This window comes from Thermobia domestica, unplaced genomic scaffold (assembly GCF_964235325.1).
Source record: "Thermobia domestica unplaced genomic scaffold, izTheDome1.hap1.1 HAP1_SCAFFOLD_931, whole genome shotgun sequence".
Lineage (NCBI taxonomy): Eukaryota > Metazoa > Arthropoda > Insecta > Zygentoma > Lepismatidae > Thermobia > Thermobia domestica.
This window is the reverse complement of record NW_027656641.1, coordinates 4,693-27,411: the sequence shown is the minus strand read 5'-3', so window position 1 is coordinate 27,411 and position 22,719 is coordinate 4,693. Positions and strand designations below refer to the sequence as shown.

At 32.8% G+C, this 22,719-nt stretch overlaps 1 protein-coding gene across 1 annotated transcript in view; it reads left to right on the top strand.

The window, feature by feature from the left end:
• LOC145677485 (uncharacterized) overlaps nucleotides 1-20,872 on the top strand; it is a gene marked incomplete at its 3' end in the record, with an annotated part of 40,722 nt that extends 19,850 nt beyond the window's left edge. Inside the window, 4 exon segments of the mRNA XM_081747963.1 lie at nucleotides 2,544-2,765; nucleotides 6,501-6,722; nucleotides 8,905-8,955; nucleotides 19,472-20,872. Of these exon segments, the coding sequence (XP_081604089.1) occupies nucleotides 2,544-2,765; nucleotides 6,501-6,722; nucleotides 8,905-8,955; nucleotides 19,472-20,872 (1,896 nt within the window).
• Nucleotides 20,873-22,719: the final 1,847 nt, after the last annotated feature.

Below are 22,719 nucleotides of genomic sequence, written 5' to 3'. Positions count from 1 at the left end.
CACCAGAGGTGAGCGATCTAGCACTGATCCACGCGGCCTCATTACTTTCTTTTGTGTATTCAATATAATTAAATTAATGGACTTTCAAAATTACTTTAAGCTATGCCCACCGGAAACGTTCACGCGTCATATTTCTTCAGAAACAACGTAGAATGTGTCAAGAACCTATCATAAATCATCAAAGGTATCGTCTGCATGTATATATATCGTGCAACAAAGACAGTGAATTTAGAAAGATGGATGCCGATGTTAGTAGTAAAGAGCCAGATAAATAACCTAAACACAAATATAAATCAGTGGCAGATCGAGGGGGGCTATCACCACCCCCAGAAGGGGAAACTTTCTTATTTTATATATATAAATAAAACCCATCCCAGAGTTTAGAGCTCTTAAAAGTAGCTCTAAGTAGCAGTATTAAACCCCCCAGAAGTTCGTCCTGGATCCGCCCCTGATATAAATATCGTGCTGTTCTACTATGTAAAAGTAGCACTATTGTTATTCCTGAGAGAGAAAAAAACAATGTTGTCAAAAGTGCTGACATAATATAACCATCGTATTTAGTAAAGAAGAAATAAAAATTTAAAAATATTATTTTGATCTTAATCTTAAAGTAATAATCATATATTTTTTCCCAAAATGTTTGAAATGATTGAGCAACTATTGACTCTGAATTTGGGTGACTTGAAATATATTTGTCCAACACTATATTTTCAAGTAGACCTTAAATCTTTGACATTGTCCCCTATATACGAGGGCCTTCCAGAAAGTAAAGAACGTTTTGGCATAGTTAAATAAAAGCAAAATATATCAACACCAAACTTTATTTTCAAGTCACAGGACCTTACCTTACTTTTCTATGTAACCGATATTGTTGTCAAGACACTTGTTCTAACGTGGGACCAGTTTTTTTGATGCCGATGTTATACTCATCTGCCGCCAAAGTCTTGAGCCAGACTGTCACTCCTTGCTTGAGTTCCTCATCGTTTGCGAAGTGTTTTCGTGTAACGTGCTCAAAAATGAAACGTCGGTTTTCCTGAATGTTTTCTTCGACTTTTTCCTTCAGTTTTTCCGTAACAAGTGATGGCCTCCCACTTCGATCTTCATCACGCACGCTGGTCCTTCCTTGATTAAACAATATGCGCCGTTTCCTCACTGATGACTCGTTCATTGCACTATTACCATAAACATTCTTTATTTGCCTAAAAATTTCAACAGGATTAACTTTTTGCGCATTCAGAAAACGAATGACACTCCGTACTTCACATTTGGCAGGATTTTCGATTGGTGCCGCCATTTTGAATCACTGCAAAAACAAGTAGCGTGACCGCACAGCATTGAGACCTGATTTACACTGAAGTAAAAGAAGGCGCTAACTGCCGCGCACGCAATCGCAGTAGTGGGGGGGGGGTCGGCGCCGCAGCCGTTCTTTACTTTCTAGACGGTCCTCATACATTTCTTTGAACGGTATTATGTTTTCTTTTAGCTAGTTCTTAAGTGTTCCTTTAAACTCTTAAAAGACAGTGAAGTTTAATAAACTTTTATATTTATAGTAAATGTGGGATTTCGAAAAAAGATGGTAAGGTAAATCAATTTATAAATGTTCTTTGTATTGTATGAAGGTATTTCCTAGTTACAATTCGTGTAACTTTCTTTCGTATATACAAGCAACTAGAAGGAATACACTAGATTGCCTAAAAAGTTATCGGGCAATCGAAGAAGATTAAATACAATAAGCGTCCTCTGTAGAAAATGCTGTATATTTTCCCCAGAGGTCTGAAGACTTGTGTAAAACACAATAGTCCGTATTGTCAAGCACATTTTTTTAAGTAATGAGAATTTCTTTGCTCCTCCACAGCGTTCGAATTTTGTTTTTCATATCTGTCCCTTCAGTGCACCTCAGCGATAAATTTCGAATCTAGGATGCCCCCGAATCTCCCACCGTTATAAAATACATTTACACCAAATACTTGCTGCAGATCGTCAACATCATTATTATTCGACTACCATTATCACGCACAGTCTTATTCAACAATATTTCAACAAATTGAAGGGCCCTCTGCAATAACAAGGTAAGTGAAAAATGAGGTTTTGAGTTAGAAACCTTATAAACTTAAAGTGCAAGATGCAGATGAATTGTGTTTTCCTCACAATAGACGCTTCGTATACGCACTAGAGGTAACGGAAAAGGAAAGTAAGTCCACAAGCCTTCTTTATCTATGTTTTACCAGGAATCGAGGTAACTCGACTTGCCTTGTTATTGCAGAAGGCCCTTCAGTTCGATTAAGCATTCCAGAACATCTGTGAGCAAACAGTAACCATCTACCGCAAAATGCTACTATTGTAGGTAATTCCATATTGCAAAACCTCCATGTTATTGCAAATTTCTCACTGCACAATAACTTTTCGTACATGCTGTCGTAACTCGAAAACGTTTAAGGTAACTTCTTCAGAAAACTGAAGGTGGTAACATATTTATAAATTATGTCTTGTTTTCCTTAAATGTTGAACATTTGGTAAATTTTCCTTCTTCTTTGTATCTTTAGGGAGTTTTTGGCGCCCGGTGCTCCGTGTGAGATAAATATTGATGGCAAAACAATGGAACGAGTGCACCAAGAGATGAGGAATCCCTCAAGGTTTACGTTCGATGCAGCAGCTGAACATGTCTATACATTGCTACTGAAAAAGGATTGCTACCCACGATTTATTCGATCAGAACATTACAAGAACCTCTTGGCTACAGCAATACAACCATCTCAGCGTAGGAGGTAAGGGTTATTTGTAATCGCTGCTACCACTACTAAATAATAATAATAATAATAATAATAATAATAATAATAATAATAATAATAATAATAATAATAATAATAATAATATAGAAAGATTTCCAATTGATGAACATCGCAAAATAGAAGACGGAAAACACTACAAATATTTAGGAATAATGTAACATCGAGGCATTGAACAGAACACAATGAAACACACATTGCTGAGAGATTTCTAATCAAGAATTAAGGCGATACCCAAAACTCAACTTATTTACACTAACAAAGTTAAAACCATCAACACATTTTCAGTATTCATTTCGTTTAATCAAATGAACAGAGACAAACTTACATAATTTAACTCGAATGATTCGGAAATTAATAGCAAAATTCAGAATGAAACCCCTAAAAGGAGCAATAGACCTAATGACACTCCACACAGAAGAAAGTATTGGTACCGCAGATATAACGAAACAGTTACAAATATTAGTACGTTGAATAAAGATGGACTCAGAGGTAAGCTTTGCTGCAATCTCACTTTTGCTTTATAATGTTTTAACTTTCCGACACTGCCCATAACATTTACTCCAATGTTCCTGTACGCTCCTTGATTACTCGTTTGTATTTCTCGATAACATTAATTTCTCGAAGGCTTCTCTACTTTTTCCTTGAACTTTACCTTTAAAAATACTAGATAAAATTCCCCTTGCTTTTCTCTGAATTTCTCAATTGATGGTTTCAATCTAAACTGAGATACACTGTTGTTTGATCAGGCACAAAAGCAAACTTTTTTCTGCTATAGTAACCCTCTTCGATAATTATTATATAGCCCATATCTGAGACTTTCTTCTGTAATTATTACATCTTTATAGCACGAACAGTAAATTTCTTGTTTCTGTAATTCTTGCACTCGTGAACAAGAGGAAATATGTTACTGATTACCTTTCCTTTGCAAATGGGCATAACTGCTCATGCGTTTTTTTTCTTTCTTCGTTATTTTGACACCATCTTCATCGAGAGCTTTCTGTGGTTGAAATGATTAAACAACAAGGATGGCGTTAGATTAAAGAGAGACAATAACGCAGTGTATAAGCACGTGAGAGACTCAGGACGCGAAAAAGACTGGGAAGGTGTGGAAGGATTAGAAAGGGAAAGAAGAAGTACTATAAGGAAATGTAAAAAGATGAAATGGATCGAAGAGAAGAGAGAGAGAAACTAATGAATTGGGATAGTGGCCTGAATATTCATCATTTGTGAAGAAGGATTTTGGAAAGAACAGAAAAGAAAGAAAGTATAATACAGGGTGTTAAAGTGTAATGGAGTAACCTATTTGTCCAATTAAAAGTTTATTTTTTATTTTTTAATGAAAGTTTCATCATTAAAAGTCGAGATCTGTATGCAAATAAAAGTCATTGAAAATGAAGGGAAAGATCTCATTGGTTCCTAGAAATGACTTCCTCTCATTTTCTGAGGTATACAAACTGTAGCATTTAAATTTTATTTCATAATGTTTCTGCTGAAGGCAATAATACATTGCCAAAATTCTAACATTATTATTTATTGAAAGTCAGATTTTAGTTTTAATTAAGGCAAATAAGTTTCAAAGATGTAATGAACGGCATTCATAGAGAATTTACGTCTATCAAACAAGTCCAGGGATAAATATTCACAGAAACATATGTCCATTAAACGAGCCAGGAATAATTTTCACAACAGGGAGAACTTTTGCTAATCTTCTTTCCATTAATTTGAGCTCTATATAAAGCTAAAATTGAATATATTAGAATACTACCTAGAATTCTAGCTTTAGAACTATGTATAAGTTAAATGAAAATAAAATTTGACAAAGCAGATACTTGTATTAATAATTTGTGTTATAGTTTCGAAATATATCATTGCCTTCATCAGACACGTTATGAAGGAATAATCTAAGACTATATATAGTTTATAAATCTCACAAGTAAACCTTACGTTTGGGTGAATCGAGTTGCTGAATGAGACACATATGAGAAAGTAGTACTAAATATGGTCAGTATTTCAGTGAAGTTATAGGTGCGAAGCTCCAGGGGTTTAGGAGATACAGCTACCAGAACATCACATGGAAGTACAGAATAGTCTTCATACAGTTGGAGGTAAAAGCTCTGTAAGACCTCTTGTAACGACAAAAGGTCAATAACAAATATATGGATATATATTAGGACTAGGGGGAAGTCATATAGTAAGGGTATATCTGACGGACGCCATCTTGAAATCCGCTATTTTGAATTAAGGTTAAGTTTTTAAAATAGGAATAGGGTCATGTGATACATGATTTAAGGCGCAAATTTAATCAGAAGAGCAATGGTGACGTTAATTTTGAGTTACGCACAATTGGTAAAAAGTTACAGGGAAATTAAATATTGTTGCAGCATATGTATTAGTCCTTTACCCCATCTTGTAAATTTTGTTTTAATGATAATAATTAAATAAAAAGCAGGTGGATAAATATTAGGTCTATGGTAAGAGTTGTCATGATGGCGGCCATGTTCAAATCCGCCATTTTGAAGCAGACAAAAGTTTTAAACAAAACGCATAACAGTGATACCTTATTGATAGCAAATTTTACCATAAATCCAACGGTATAACCATTTTTGCTTTATCATTAACCATCATTTGTTATCGCATAAACAAGTTGCTAATTTAAGGAAAAATGACCAAAGAGGAATTGAGTCATAATTGAACTTGGGTGTTTCTTCCAGAAAAGTCCTCAATTAGTACAATCAATATGTAGTTCAGAAAAGAGTGCATGACTTGCACAAATGCTCTGCTCACAGTGAGCACACCTCACAAAGGCAATCGAGTTACACATGACACATCTGTCGTTAACAATTCCGTCAAAGCAGTAGTCGTAAGGAGCGATCCATTTAATTATGTGCTGGTTAATGATAAAGCAAAAATGGTTATACCGTTGGAGTTATGGTAAAATTTGCTATTAATAAGGTATCACTGTTATGCGTTTTGTTTAAAACTTTTGTCTGCTTCAAAATGGCGGATTTCAACATGGCCGCCATCAAGGCAACTCTTACCATAGAACTAATATTTATCCACCTGCTTTTTATTTAATTATTATCATTAAAACAATATTTACAAGGTGGGGTAAAGGACTAATATGCTGCAACAATATTTAATTTCCCTGTAACTTTTTACCAATTGTGCGTAACTCAAAATTAACGTCACCATTGATCTTCTGATTAAATTTGCGCCTTAAATCATGTATCACATGACCCTATTCCTATTTTTAAAACTTAACCTTAATTCGAAATGGCGGATTTCAAGATGGCCTCCGTCAGATATACCCTTACTATATGACTTCCCCCTAGTCCTAATATATACCCATATATTTGTTATTGACCTTTTGTCGTTACAAGAGGTCTTACAGAGCTTTTACCTCCAACTGTATGAAGACTATTCTGTACTTCCATGTGATGTTCTGGTAGCTGTATCTCCTAAACCCCTGGAGCTTCGCACCTACAACTTCACTGAAATACTGACCACATTTAGTACTACTTTCTCATATGGGTCTCAGTCAGCAACTCGATTCACCCAAACGTAAGGTTTACTTGTCAGATTTTTTTTAGAGATAATTACTTTTGTTTAAATGTATTAATTCAAATTGTTATGATAACATAAAAACCTAAGAATCACGTTTACAACTGTTTATAGATAACAACATGAATTTTCTGTTGAACTTTTTTGTAGGTTTTTCAACTTTGGCGGACCAATCAAGAAGAAGATCTCGACAGCTAGTGCTCCCAACAGTTTATTCCAAGTGAACCCTCAAACCATGAGGAGACGTGGAAGCGACAAAAGCCTCACTGGCTCTGTTCACGATCTAATGGGAGTCATCGTACGAGATACACGAGTTGCTCACTCTCACAGTCAATCTAATTTGACGGAGCTAGAGTGTGATATTCCTTACAGGTGGGATTCCTATTAAATAGTTCTATGGTAGCGTGTATCTCACTTTTTTTCAGCGTGTACATGTTTTAATGTTCTACATTTTTTTAACGGTTAGTAATAATGGTGTTTGTGTCATATTCCTTATTTGCAATTAAACCTATTGTGTGCTTGATGTTATATATTTTTTCAATCAAAGTATGGGACAGACTATTTTCCTGGATTTTTGTGATAACATTATCTTTCGCAATATCAGCTAGTAGGATTGCCCATAAATCTATTATTAATTATATTTTTATCATATTTTCCTGATCTTTAGTAATTTTTATACGAGTTGAAAGCTTGTGCTGCTCAGAAAAAACTTTAAATAAACATACTATTAAATTGAAATTATATTAATTAGTAAAGTTAAAAGCTTTTCTTCGATGATCACAAAACGAGATATTCTAAGTATTAAAATCTGAATATCTCGACTTCTAAATTTAGGGAATCATAAATATATTAATTCATTTTCTTTTTCATTTAAATTCAATTTTAATTCATTTAAAAATATTGCTATTCAGTCTTTTGTGACTAAATATGTTTATTGTTCTTAGAAATTTAATTTTATGATTTATTAAATAATGCTGCAACAAGAGACGATTTATTTGTAATCGGTATTACTTAAGTCTTTCCACTACTAAAATTGATAAATCATTAGTCCTATTTGTTTTCATATTTCTAACTTTTAGGTTTTGAACTCCTACGCTAAATACAAATCATAAATATACTATTTTGATTCACTACTTTTGAGATGAGATAATACTTCTTATATACACTCAAGTGATAATGTATTTGTGTGACACTAAAACACTATAATACGTTTTGATTACTCAAGATGAAAAAAAAATGCAGTATGTTGTTATGCAAATAGTTATGTCCCAACAAACAATAGTAGTTGAGTTAGGTAAATTTCTTAATAATGCTTGACTAGTGTTTGCTAAACTTAACAATAATACATGATCGGATAAGCGATATGATCAGGTAATGCCGACAATTTCACTTTTTCGATCTTGAGGACTTTTGGCCAAGTGAAAATATGTTTCTCCTAAAATTTAATCACAACATATGTTTTAACTACAAGGTCAAGACAAAAGTTTGTTAAAATTATATAAACTGAATAATAATAATTAACTAAATTTATAAACAATTTCCTAGTGAACAGAGTCAGACGTGAATAATCTATCACATTATTTTTAAAGGTGATATATAACTTAATTAGCTTTTCTGTTCTCCCAACATGTCACGATTGAAACGCGAAAATCTAAATTCTTTTCGATTAAAAAGGTAGGTATTTTTGTACACTTTATATCCTCATGTCACCCAATATGCACATAGCATATATTTAGGTTAGAACACATTTAATATTTAATAAAATCCAATAGTTGTTCTGTCATGTACTTCTAGGGTGTGGAAGACAGCTGTTCTCACATGTACTCATCGCGAAAAATACTACAAAAGTAGATCCTTAGCTACATTTACAAAAATTATTTGCAACATACACATTTTATGCACATTTGTCTTGCATAATAAAACTTACGATAGATAAGTTTTTATTTACTTTATATATTATACAACGCACGCATGGAGTTGATCTTTACTTGACCTTTTGTTGAAGATTCCGAAAAATTTATATCCATCTTGTCCTATTGTAGGATACATATACAATTAATTTTATTATCCTTACTCAGCACATATGAAAAATCACACTTCATGCACAGTTGCCTTACATAGAAGACATATCAAAGGTTTATTCTTGCTTACTTTATGTACTATAAAACGCACACGTCAAATTGATACTTACGTAACCTCTTGCTAAAGGCATCGACAACTTTTTTTTTTTTTTTTTTGTACTTTTTCGCCCTTTGGTAGGTTATAAATATAATTATTTTTTATACCCACAGTTAGCACTTACGAAGAAACACGCTATGTATGAGCTTGCAATTTTAACCAAAATATTACAAATATTAAGTGTCGCATCATTCCTTTAGAGAAACGTATTTCTAAATATATATTTTTTTTTGTGTGTGTTCTGTGTACAAACGATACTTGTTTTATTTGACCTTCTCTGTTTGCTTTTATTGTATACAAGAAAAGCAAAACAGAAAGTAAGTTTGGTGTTTAGTGTGTAAGAAAAAAATTATAATAACAAGGTAATTAATTCCAGGGGAGATATGCCTCGTCCGTCGAAGTCTTCAACTGGTCGATGGGGTAGCTTGTAAGTGAGGTGCCCTTTGCCTAAGTGTTGTGCAGATGTGAACGTATTCTCTGTATTGAGTGTTTTGTAGCCTTGATGAAGGCTAGCTGTTGTAATCATTTACTCTTTACTTGTGCCACATACATTTCTTTTTTTGAACGAACAAAAAAATAGATAAGAAAAAGAATTGCAGTAAACGGAAATGAGAGGATTTGGCAGAAATAGTGGTTGCTTTTTCTAAAAGTCATGTTTTTCATGCCTGAGATAAAGCTACATTTTTTATATTCTGAAAGAGAAAAAACATAAAATTTGATTAAAATATGCAAAGCATTCATTTGAATGTTGTAATGTTGCATGTTGATTTTTTGCTGTTTCTGCCAGATCTGAATTTTGGTATCATAGGTACTTGATTTTTTTTATATTGATGTTTGTTTCATGTAATCACACTAATCTTTACTTTGTTTTCTACTTTTATTATTTATTTTCCACAATTACTCAACATTCTTTCCTCCAATCCAGGTGGAAGAAAAGTATAAGAATAAAGCCTCAAGTCGTTTTCCTTCAATCATTTACCGTTCCCTGATTTCTGTTGACTTCAAAATCTTCAGTTACCAAAAAAAAAAAAAAAAAAAAAGTTTCATATAGCTCTAAAGACAAAATATTTAACTGAATATTGTTATTCCTAGTTACTATTTTGTTTTTAGATCAGTTTCTGAATTATACTAATGTAATAACATTGTACTAGGAAATTTAATCAATGTTATAAACTTCCCACTAATTCTTATCAATTACCAATTAATAATTATCAACTTTCATTAAAGTATAAAACAGCTCTCCCAAGGGAGAGAAAAAGTTTTAAAACTTCCATGTTGCCCACCAACTTATGGTTGAGGTGAACAAGAAGTATCAACTACCAAAAACTGACTATCGAACTTAAGTACTCCTTTTTTTATTGTACTAAGTAAATTGGTTGTGCATGTTTACACTTCAGAAAACACAGAGATGTCATTTAAAATTTTTACAGTCAACCATCGAGATTAGACTATTACACTATATATATATATATATATATATATATATATATATATATATATAGAGAGAGAGAGAGAGAGAGAGAGAGAGAGAGAGAGAGAAATTTTCGAGCCAGTAAATAAGATATGTAATATATAAAACAGAAAATACTGATTTCTTTTGAATATATAAAAAAATATATTCCTATATCTCTACTGACTGAAACTGAATACTCGATTGCCAATTGTTTACCTAGACACTATTTACCCGATGTTTGTCATCAATCTATTTTGTGGTCTTGAGCTTCACGAAGCAGGTGAAAAATAACTTACAAATCATAAGTCGATTATTGTATACACCTGATGATTAATAAAAGAACCTGAGGCTTTGAAATTATCTTTTCTTTATTACTAACAGTTTTAACATAAACTGCATGGTGACTGATAATGCCTGATTTGTGTTTTACAGTCTGATTTTCAACATAATTACATTTAAACTACATACGTAACTCCTGTAGATGTAAACACAAGTAGTGTACAGAAATCTTTGTGACTGATTTGAATCTTTGCATGATTACAGTTCCTACTTATTTCCATGTAAAGAATCCACATTAATATATATTTTTTAAATATAAACTTTTAAACTTAAAAGTCAGCAACAAGATTAAAATAAATATATACGCATTGGATGATAAATTTTAAAATTAAAACAGATAATTGCAAGTATACTTTAAAAAATGTAGGTATCACGAAAAGTGCTCAAATTCAAGTGGTCATTATTTTTCACGTTCCGAAAGGGTTCAGAAACTGTGCTGTTTTCTACATTAACTTAAAATGATTTCGACACTACACGTAAGATGTGTGGTTTATTTTATTAATACATCTCAAAAAAGAATTAAATATAGTTTTAACTTAAATCATTTTTCGGAAAGAATGCTAGTATTATATAATCATACTAAAGAGCATGGTTTGGTTAAATTAGGTGCCTTAAATAGTCAAGTGTTAGAATAAAGCGTTCTTCTACAAGATTATAAAGTTGGTAGTTTACTGCAATTGTACAGAATGTATGAAAAGTTGACAGGTTATATATCTAGGCGACAAAGTTATTTTCAGGGTGCTACCACATATTTTTATTAACTTTGATTTTGAAAAGTTTGAAACCTTTTAGATTTATTTTTAACCTAATTTCATATAATTAAAATTTAAGTGGACTTCATTCAACTATACGATTTAATGAGAATTGTAATAATGTTAAGCATTACAACAGTATTAGAATACAATGAAAAAATCATTTTAATAAAATAAAATCAGATTTAACGAAAATTGAGTGCGTATAGTTTTACTATACAGTATCATATCACTACGCTTTTTGTTGTTGTTTTATTGATATAATTCTGGAGATGCTTCTAAAATTCTCTCAAATAATCTCCCCTAGTTTACGAAACTGGTAATCGTATGATCTACTAAATCTACTGCATTCTTTAATCAATCTATGTATCGAAGACACTTCCAAGGGATTCTTACAAATACGAAACATACAGAAGAACGTTATTCCTTTATACCCAGATTTATATGAATGGAAGTAATTTCCAGAAAATTGACTGCTAGCATTGGTTAATGTAAGGATGAAAGCGTACCAAAAATCCACATCCATAATAACATAGAGAAGTGAGAGGGATGATGTAGATTGGTATGTTTGTTCATATCTAAAGAAAGAAAAAAAAACACTAGCACGATGAAACCGCAGCCAACGGCAGACATATCCGCAAATATGAAAAGAAGATGACATGATGACTTTTATGATCATGTATTACATAGTCTATTCAAGAGTACTGTAAGACTACCTATTTCTTGTTGACTCGAAAAGGCATATAAGGATAGATTTCTGATCGGTAACAATGTGTTATGATGTGACGTTAAATGTTGAGCTCATTCGTCAAGGTTACACAAGGAGGTCTCATCCAGCCACATGATGGCTACTTTTTCGGCCTATATAAACAAACTTTTTCGGTTGTTAAATATATTATATAACTTGCTACAGCAAGTTCAACATTTAATCTCGTGAAAATCTTTCTGAAACCTCGGCTTTCCCATACTACCCTTTCAAACATCTATTTTGACCCATTTATGTTTAATAGACATTTTCTCAATGTACAAACACACGTGACGATAAGACGTTCAAGGTAGCCTTCATATTAATTAAATATAAGTTCATCAGTTTTACTACAAGTAAATACAACAAATGTTCCGACTATGAGTTTTAGATATGCTTGCACATGTACACGTACATTCTGCTTGCTCTAACTACTCATTTTGAATCTACATATCAACTGCTGCAAAGAGTTGATCGAGTGCATGTTTAGTTATACAGTTGTCGCATTAACTGTGTATCTCATCAACGAAATTGCTCTGCAGCAGTGGCGTACGTAAGAGGAATTTGGAGGTTTAACTGATTCCTTTTGTAAGATATTATGATAAAAATTATACGATTACTATTTAATATATGACTGTTTGAGCCCCCCCTTTATGAAATTCTACGTACGACACTGATCTGAAAAAACAGAAAAGACCATTTAAGAACTTAGTAGGTAGTCTATCACGATGTCGAGGTTGTAAGGAACACATGAACATGGTTTCATCGCCAGTGCTTCAGTGTTATTTCTCATTGTGCAGGAACAAACATACATATTGACACTTTCCTTCTTACTTCCCAATGTCAATAAAGAGGTGCATTAATGTCAGCAGGACGTTTTCATTCGCATTGGCTCCTGATCAAACTAGGTTCAATATTGCTATGTGGCTTTATCTTTTCGTAAGATTCCCTTGGAGATTCAGTGCATGTATTATTCAGCATGCAAACGATAATATAAACGTATTAAAATTTGTTCAATATATATAAATAATAAACGAAGATAAACATATTATTAGACTTGCAGTCATCTGTTAACAATGTCAATTAGGAAGTTCTCAAAATCTCTAAACATTAAAGATTTCTTTTTAAAAAATCTACTAAATATAGAGATTTTCGTGTTGAATGAACTCATTAAAATAGAAACTATTCTCGACTCGACTTTCTTTTAGTCCAGTAAGCTTTCAGTTGTCAAACAGATAAAGAAACTTTATTCAAAATAACATCTACTTGACGATGGAAAATCTATTGGACCAAAAGTTCTCATGAAACAAATACAAAAAATAAGTTACATTTCTTTTTAATTAAATTTGTTAATATATTTCACATGTAAGTAATAATGGACAAAATAAACAAAAAATAATACACCTAATAAACTTTCCTTTGAAAACAAGTTGCTGAACACTGCTAATTAACGTTTTTTTTTTTTTTTTTCATCTCAAATCCACTATTCTTCAAATTGTCCGATTTTCTTATGATAAAAATTAATTTCAAATTATATTATTTTAGTATTTTCTTTTTAATTCTATAACTATTTCACCGTTGACTTAAAATGTGTATTTACTGGTATTAAATTTTTACCGGCTATTACTATTTAAGATACAACAACGTTTTAAAATGCGTAAAATCAAGATATATTAATATTAACTATCATTTAGACTTCGTATTGCAGAATTTAAAGAACACTAATGTTCTGAATGTTTTATTTTTCTTACTCGAGAATGTGTGACAATGATATATATATATACGTGTATGTATATATATAATGTGCACCACAGTAATTGTTTTATCCAATCACAATTAAGTAGTAGTCAGTTTCTTCTTTGCTCGGAGTGCATGTGGTCTGAAGTTCAGTTTCTTTCTTAAATCTGGCCTGGTTTGAATTTGTTGCTGTGAATGATATGTGCTCAGCTGCTTGTATGTACTTTATATATACTATACTATATATAAACAGTTTAGAATTTAAAACCTGTTTTTTTCACTTCTCTAAAGTTTATTTATTCTAAATGTATATATATAAATGATAGTATTTTAATTCCTAATAATAAATAACAAAACTAACAGAAATTTCAGGTTATGAAGAGTGTTATTCTCAGAGGGGAAAAAAAATCAGTGATGATATATTTTGGAATGTGATCCATGCTTGCCTCATGCGACAATCTTTCTATGTGGCGTAATTCAACACTGTACGATTATATTGTGTTCTTTCTATTAGTGCAGCGAATAGAAGTGTGAATTAAAATATTAAACACTCAACAAATCTTGAAAAGAAATTAACTGGTACAAAACAGAGCATTGTATACATAAGTTTTATAGATATCTGATCATTACTAAGATGGACTGAATTAAGATTCATATGTTAACGATTTCATTTATAAACCATATGAGAATATTGCTCAATCTTATCTATAAACATATATACTAATGCAATGGCGTTATTAGCCCATTTCTTCTGAATCTTATTCTTGATATATATGCACAGTGTTAAAAAATGTGTCACAGCATTTTGAGAACAGATTCATCACATCAAAATAAGAAAAAAAAATATGAACCTGTGCTCAAAAGTGGATAGTTTCGGAACTATAGATTGCCAAAAACGTGTAACAAGTAAACTTTAAATTTCATAGCTCCACTACTATGGGACCTATCATAGTCAGGTCAAGACATCACTGAGTTCACTGCTATGTGAACTATCCAAATATACATGTTTAAGAATGCTCCAGTACTTGCACAGTAATTTTTAGAGAGATAGGTGGAGAGTGATCAAGTACTCCCAAACAGCCTCTCTAAAAATGATTATGCAAGTGCCAGAGGTTCTGATAGATGGATATTTGTATAGTTCACATACTAGTTCCTTAGTTCCCGACTACGATCGGTCCTATAATAGTGGAACTATACACTTTTAAAGTGCATTTTTTTTTCACGTTTTCGGCACATTATAACTACGAAACTATGGATTTCCGACCACAGGTCCATATGAACTTTTTTTTTCTTACTTTGATATAAGGAATTTATTCCCAAAATATATAATTAGCCGTAGACTTTGGGACCGATTAAATATTGATGTCCATGATACAATGCATCTTGCAATCAATTTCCGTCAAACAACGTTAAATGTATTTTTTTTTTCGGAATTTGTGTAATGACGTCGCTCTAAACTAAATTTATCATATTGACAGTCTTGACTCCGAATTTTAAAACAAAATTTCTAAATAAACTTGGTATCTGTTTTTTTTTTTTTTTTTTTTTTTTTTTTTTTTTTTTTTTTTTTTTTTTTTGCAAAGAGCAAGTAAAATTGAACAAAATCAAAAGTTTTCATTTGGGATTTGACTAACATAGGCATCTTAATTGCACGCAAAGTAAAATTGTAAACACGTCCTAAATGAAGAGAAAAATCTTGCAAGACACTGTGATCGCAAAATTCGAAACAACTATACTTAATCGACCTCGTTGTTTGTCGTAAATTGAAGCAAAGATGCGTTGCGATTACATAAGTCAATATTTAATCGGCCCTTTTATCTTTAAGGCAACTTATTATTTGCGAGATTCAATATCGCAAACAAATAAATGTCATTTACTCGCAGGTACACTAAGCCAAACGTACCGGAAAAAAACATGCTTACACTACCACATATTAAACCTTAATTATCTGTTCTCATTTAAAGAAGTTCATAAACTTCGTTTGATCCGATTTGATTGTTTTCGCACAGTCACCAAAATCGTTAGTTTAATTTATTTTGTGAAATCTGTTGTTAACAGCATTTGATTGACATTCAATATATCTTATTAAATTTCCAATCATTTTGGAAACTTCAGATGAGTTGGGTACACACGCTCTTTCTTTACTACACCACCTATCTTGTCTTCATCTTCTTTATCATGGATTGTGTTTTTGTGTCACTCTATCCTACGGCAGCCTCTGGATAACCAAAACGCAGTTATTGAATTTAGTTAGTGATAACTGAATTGAAACTACAGTCTTCTGTTTGCTGTATATTCAAACAGTATATTCAAAGTCTCGATTTGCCCATGACTTTTACAATTATTTTCAATACAGTTTTCAAGAAGAAGAAACATTTTTTCGCACTATCCAAATCTTAATTAACGAGAGTCCGCTATTTATATGAGCATTCGTCACTGCGTTTTATGTGGTATTTTCTACATAATATCTTCTATCATTAATCATGTAGTACTCGAAACTTCATGTGTTCTCAAAATTACATGATTAATCCATGGAGAATCTTACATAAGTTCCATCTCGGATATTGTCGAAGAATAGTCCCATAGTTACCAAGGTTTCTGGAACTATCGCGAAGACAGGCTGTAGCCAGCCCTGTTTCTTCGAGAGGGTAAAAATTAATACTGATTGATCAGTGACAAAGAGATTAAGGAACAGTACAATACTATTTATTTATTTATTATTTATGAAATCTCTGACAGACCTGTAGCGCATTATACAAAGGATAAACTATACTGACAAATATGGTACATAAATCCAAATTATTTATCAATAACATACTAATATGTTTTAAAAGTGCATAATTCAATTCAATTATATATTTTTTATGTTTTAAGTAGTGCAGAAAAATACAAAGTATATATTAATTTATGTGAAGAAAACTTTGCAACACTGTTAATTATTATTATATTTGGGAATTACAGAACGCTTATCACAGAATTATGAGATATTTGCACATAAACATTGAGAAAGCATTAAAGAAACAAATAATATTTTCTAAGCACTTCTTACGTAACATACTTACAACAAAAGGAGCTTGCATGTGCACTTCGCAAACTAAATTGATAAGCTGGTTTGAATGTAGTACACATAGTACCGGTATATCTTTATTGTAAGCCAAGAGTGTGAGGTCCGAATTTCGATGGTGTTTCAGCAGAGCCTTTGAGTGAGGAAGGGAGACTCAGATCAGAAAAAAGAGCCAGACCTCGATCGTCACTATGGAAAACATTTAGTTAGAATCTAATTAGAGTATTTTCCAATTTGTTCTGAGAGCTCCTGCAATCGTGTGATCTTTTTCATTAGTTGCTTTGCCATATCCATTTTCAGCTTCAAATTCTGAAGTATTTGGCAATGGTGTTCTGTAACAACATCGAACAACGAATTCATCTTTTTGTTTTTAACTTTTGTTTCAGCTTAGCAAATCTTAAATGGCTTCAAATCACATACACCCTTATTTCATTCAAACTGCTGCGAATTTCTTCGATAGAGAGATCAAGAGCTTCGTTGAATAATTTCTTCAGATCGTTCTTGATCTTTCCAGATCAATGCGTAAAGATTATATTAATTTCACAGCAGTATGAATGTTCAAATCTCTCCTTTGCCACAGTATATTTGTAAGTTTCAGCTATCCAAGCACCCTGAACGTGAGTTCAACAAGAAAGCAGAAACTCTTAGGAAAAATCTGGTGCAGTAACTCTGTAGCTTCACCTTTCGACGAGGCGCGTTCTCGGGAATCTTGGACCGCCATCAACGTATTTTATGTGTGCGGTCCAACGTTCTCCAACAATCGCTTTAAACTTTTCCCTACTTATCCTACTCTTTCCAGAAAAAGCCATCGAGTTGTTGATAAATATCAAAAACCTTTTAGTTCAGGAACTGATTCGATAGTTTTAGCAATTCCTAAATGCAGAGTTCCTCTTTGAATCCTCAGACAACAGGAGTTACACCCACTTTCTCTGTTCGCTCAGGACCGGTACTCTATCGTAGCACTCCACTCTTATCTTGTCGATTTTCAATCCCATTTTCTTTAAACAGCCTAAGATCTCATCCCTAATGCTGACCTTTAAACAAAATCCAGAGTGTTTTGCGAAATATTTTGTTTCCTATTAATCATTAAAATTCAAGTATTTTTTTCTTTTATAAGTATGAACATTACAATAACTTTAAGTAATATTGTTACACAAACAAAGTCTGCCTTTTGTTCACTACTTCCACTCAACTTACCATCTCCCAACATAAATTATTATCATTTATTACTATAATTTATTGCAATTAACGTTCTGGATATCGATGTAACTAGCTAGTACTTTTAAAGTGTATCTGCTCTCACGCCTTGATTGCTTATCATGATGCAATAATAGTAACTTGAGTTTGAATTCTTGAAATGGGGAAAGACCAATGAGAGATGTTTGGTGCATCTAGCAAGAAGAATATCATTTTTATCATTTTAAGCAGAAATAAACAAAATATGGTAAATTTAATTTTATTAGACAAATAAAATTGCGTGAATATGCATTATAATATTTGATTTTGAATAAATGTAAAAATTCTTACAACTTTCTGTTTTAGAGGAGCAAAAATTAATTTAGGGTGGGCATCGCCTGCTCTAGTCCTTCCCTGGCCACGGACTTGCGTTAATACAGTATAACACTTTTAGGAGGCCCTAATCGTACAAGATTTCGTATATATTTCAAACGACCAAATTACATGTTATCTTTCATGGAGGCAGATTAGATTTCAAACCATATATACTAACATTAGTGAAAATTCTGAAATAGGTAGTAGATTAGTATTCTCTAGTTTTATTTGAAATTGTAAGGATATCAGTAGTCAATAAGTTATTGTCAGTATGCTTGAAGCCAATATTAGATAAATTTCATTAAATTATTATTCAGTTCCGTTTTATTAAATGTACAGCTAAACTAAGATCTTCTTTACTTATAACCACAAGAGAAAACTGCAGTCAGTATAATGCACATGATTTAAATATCAAATACTTGATGTTTAGAATATACCCAGAATACAATATAAGTTTTTAACTACAAAATTTCTCCAGTCGTTCCAGATATTATTAGAAGACAACTAGTTGTACACTGTCATCTAATAAGCATGATTTTCTTAGCCATATTTAGAAATAATATAGTGCTTTTGGTATATTTGCTAACTAAAGTATGAATATTTCTATTACCGGGACTCAGAAATACTGTTTACTACATATGATTAAACACTACAGTATTTTGAATCATGTTACCAAATTAGAGCATCATATACAATGCTTTTGCCATAAATGTGTGTAATATTAATGACCTCATTCTCAGAACTAATTCTTGCACCCAAATTTTGGGACAGTATATTTAAAAGACAGCTATAATACGATTTTTTCACATATTAAAGAAAGCGAACAGTCTTGTCTTCGAATGTACGAAAATATCTACACATATTCGTATAATACAAATTTTGCTGAATTTATAACCTGAAATTTCTGAAATTCGTAGTACAATAAACTTGAACCAGTATTAAAACTTTGAAAAATTCTAACATCATCACCTGAATTTTATTTTTTTTCTAATGTAAAGACACAAACTAGAAATTGTATGATATATATATATTATACTAACAAATTCACTTATTCACTTAAGCTATTAAGTTCTAACAAGAAGTATACTAACGTCATACTGACTTATGCTGTTCGCAGAGAAATCACCATGAAGTTCCGGGGCAAGATATTTGTACAGCAAATTTTGTTGCAAATCTCATATTTTTTATTGTCATATGTAACAAATTGGAAGAATCTCATTATATATATTTTTATTTATGATCTATCACAGTTATACTGTATATATTGTTTGTCTAAAACTTTTATTTTTTTCTTTTTTACAGAGATCCACAAATGAAGGGTCACTCCTCGTCTACAACTTTTAGTGAAACGATGTCTGAGAAACGCGATGACGACGTATGTCCCTGGGAGTCGTTTGAAATCCCGCCAAGAGTAAAGAAAACATCGGAAGAGAGTCAACAACAAAAGAAGATCAGCGCGCAAAGTAGCACAAGCCAATGCACAACTGATACTGATATTTGTCCGTGGGAAGCAGCCGAGAGTCCGCCGTCTTCCAGAAAATATGAATCTACCCAACAACAGAAGGGAGGCGACGTGGAAGCGACGTCATCAGAAGCAAGCGAAATCTCGGAACAACTCAAGAAATCCAGTATACAAAGTTCAGACTCGATACCACCATCGAAGAAAATTAGTTTGGATAGTGCTGCTTCGGGTACGTCCATAGATGCAGTAGTCTGCCCGTGGGAAAACAACGACACACCATCTGTTATAGTACCAGTGAGTATACCAGCTACAACTGCATCAACTACTAGTACTACTGCTATTACTACTCCGTCGCGGAAATTTTCCACTGTTGTGCTAGAGCCGCAATCGCCACAACAGCAGACTGTTAGCGACACAAAAAGTATCGCTCTGTCTCAAGAATCTGGTGTGTGTGCTGCGACACTAAGCGCAAAAGTTATCTGTGAAAGTAGTGAGGACTCTACAATAATATCAGAACAAGTAACTTCTACTACTGACACTTCTACTACTACTACTACTCTTACTCTTACTTCAACTATTATTGCTACTACTACTACTACTACTACTACTTCAACTACTACTAATATTGGAGGCTGTGTATCATTAGAAAGTTGTCCTATTCCAGAAGTGTGTGAAGAAGAAGTGGTTACTGTGGCAGATACCAATAAGTTCACAGGAGCAAGTCCAAAGCAGGAAGCAGGGAGTAGTGACGGTAGAAAATTAAGTATAGCAGACAAGACTTGTGAAGTAGATAAAGCGACTGATAAGAAAGACGATAAAAAGACTAGTGACTCACCTAAAGTGCGAAAATCCAGCTGTAGCTCTATTACTACTACAAAGCACCACCATCGTAAAAGATCGTCCTTGAAGCCTATGGTGAGTTCAGGTTCTGTAGAGAGCAATCCAGGTTCGAGTAAAGATTCTAGTGCCGCTGCTATTGGTGGCGGGAAGTCAAGTTCGAAAGGAGCAGAATCCTCTTCTTCTACTGCAAAAATAGACACATCAGTGAAATCAGGATATCAGCACCAACAAGAGCAAAAAGAGGCAACGACTACGATTCCCCCCACAGAAGGGCCTTCTACTGAACTGAAGACGACGACGACGACTGGCGCGACGTCACCGAAGAAGGCGTCATCTGTTGTTCCAAATTGGGAGGAGACTCCCACTGCTAAAATCAACGAGATTTGTCCATGGGAAGATGAGTAAGTCTGCCTTTGCTTTATTTGAAAACTTTAATAAATTTATATTAATAGTTAAGTATCATATCATATAATCTTATCATCCTTTTTTAGAATTTATTATAGACACATTTTTAATATTTTATTATTTTGCAGTGAAGATACACGTTTTAGAGTCAGAAGATATTTTTTTTCGTTTAACATTGATCATATTCATTATATACTATTTTGCTATATTGTAATATCTATGATTTCAATGACAAATTAAACTGTAAATAACATTGAAAAAAGCAAACGCCTAATTTGAAAGCGTTTCAACTCACAACTAGTTTATCGGCGAATGCAATATTGTTCTCAAGTTGCATACACGAATGTGCTATAGAGAGTAAATATGCATCGGGAAGTTTCAATGATGGTGACATACGTCAAGAAGAAATTCAATACATCAAATTATTTTTTTAAGAAAATGTCCTAATAAATTCGGGTCGAAATTAAAAAAAGAAAAAAGGTCCCTTCTCAGTTATAAGATGCTGAAAGCAAGGAAAAATAAATCTTTAATGTAATCTGGCTAGACTATTGGATCTTAAAAGAATGTTTGAGAAATTAACACGAACTAGTAATATCCATTTCCGTATTTTAGAATTGTTAGGTAATTGTGTAACAATTTTATTAATAGTATAAGGCTAAATCACGGTACAGGTTCTTTCGGTACCCTGCATTACCATTTAAAACCGTTGTACGGATATTCCACAAATCTAGAACAGAATTGATTCGATGTTGGTGCATGACAATGAGCGCTCAGTAAAAACAAACTGATCTAAACAAAACTGAATTTCAGCTAACGCATGTTAGACTTTAGTAATGTGACTTAGGGGAAATAGGTAATGGGAAGTGCTACCAATATTTATTGCATATTATTTACAAATACAAGGACTTCCTTGTAGTAATGCAAACAGAAAGTAATTAGTTATTTCCCAGTTGAAACTACGATGTCAGCTGACGATGTCGATGGTCGGTGTAAATAAACTCTAAAGGCGATGAACTTCAACAGCGAAGCCTGTTAGGCTCTCAAGGGATGACTTACTGAATTTAGATGTAAATAAAGTTGCCGGTTCTGATTTCGCTTCCAGTAACACTATCAATGAACCGACCGCGCATTCATTATCCACACGTGTTCGGTGGGCCGTCATGTGTTCCTAGAACAAGTTCACCATATCGATATGCACTGCACATTCCGAAAACCACAATTCACTGGTTACGTGTTTCTTCCACTACGGATATCTTTCGTGTTATTGCAGTCTAGAGTGCGCCTGTATCGCCTAACGGGATGCTCCTATGTCATTTCAGTCAAGCGAGCCCAATGTCTGACATGCACAGGATCAACATGTCATAAGAGTTACTTAACGAAATTAACATTTCCTTAAGTTTTGTGCACGAATGTATATACTGTACATATTAGATATATCTCTATATTGATAAGAGAAAATAATAATACATATACTGATTTGAAAACGCATTCTTTTATTTACAACGTCTAATATTCACTATACTATTAACTATATTGTTTAGGTTTTCCTCACACCTTCCTCAGCAGATCCGTGTAACTCACACGCAGCCCATCTCACAACACTTGCACTGTTTTGTTAATGTTATAATACAAATTCCTTGTACTCAAATCCTCTTTCTAGAAGTGTCATTGCTATGGAAAATTACTCAAAAGATTTTTGTAATTACTTAAGCAAGAGGAAATCCTGAGAAGTGAGATGAGTTGCGCACGAGTTGTCCGAATCCGCTGAGGTGGATGTGAGGAAACATCGGAACAATACAGTTATTATCATTCATATATTAAGTATTAAACGGAGTAAATAAAA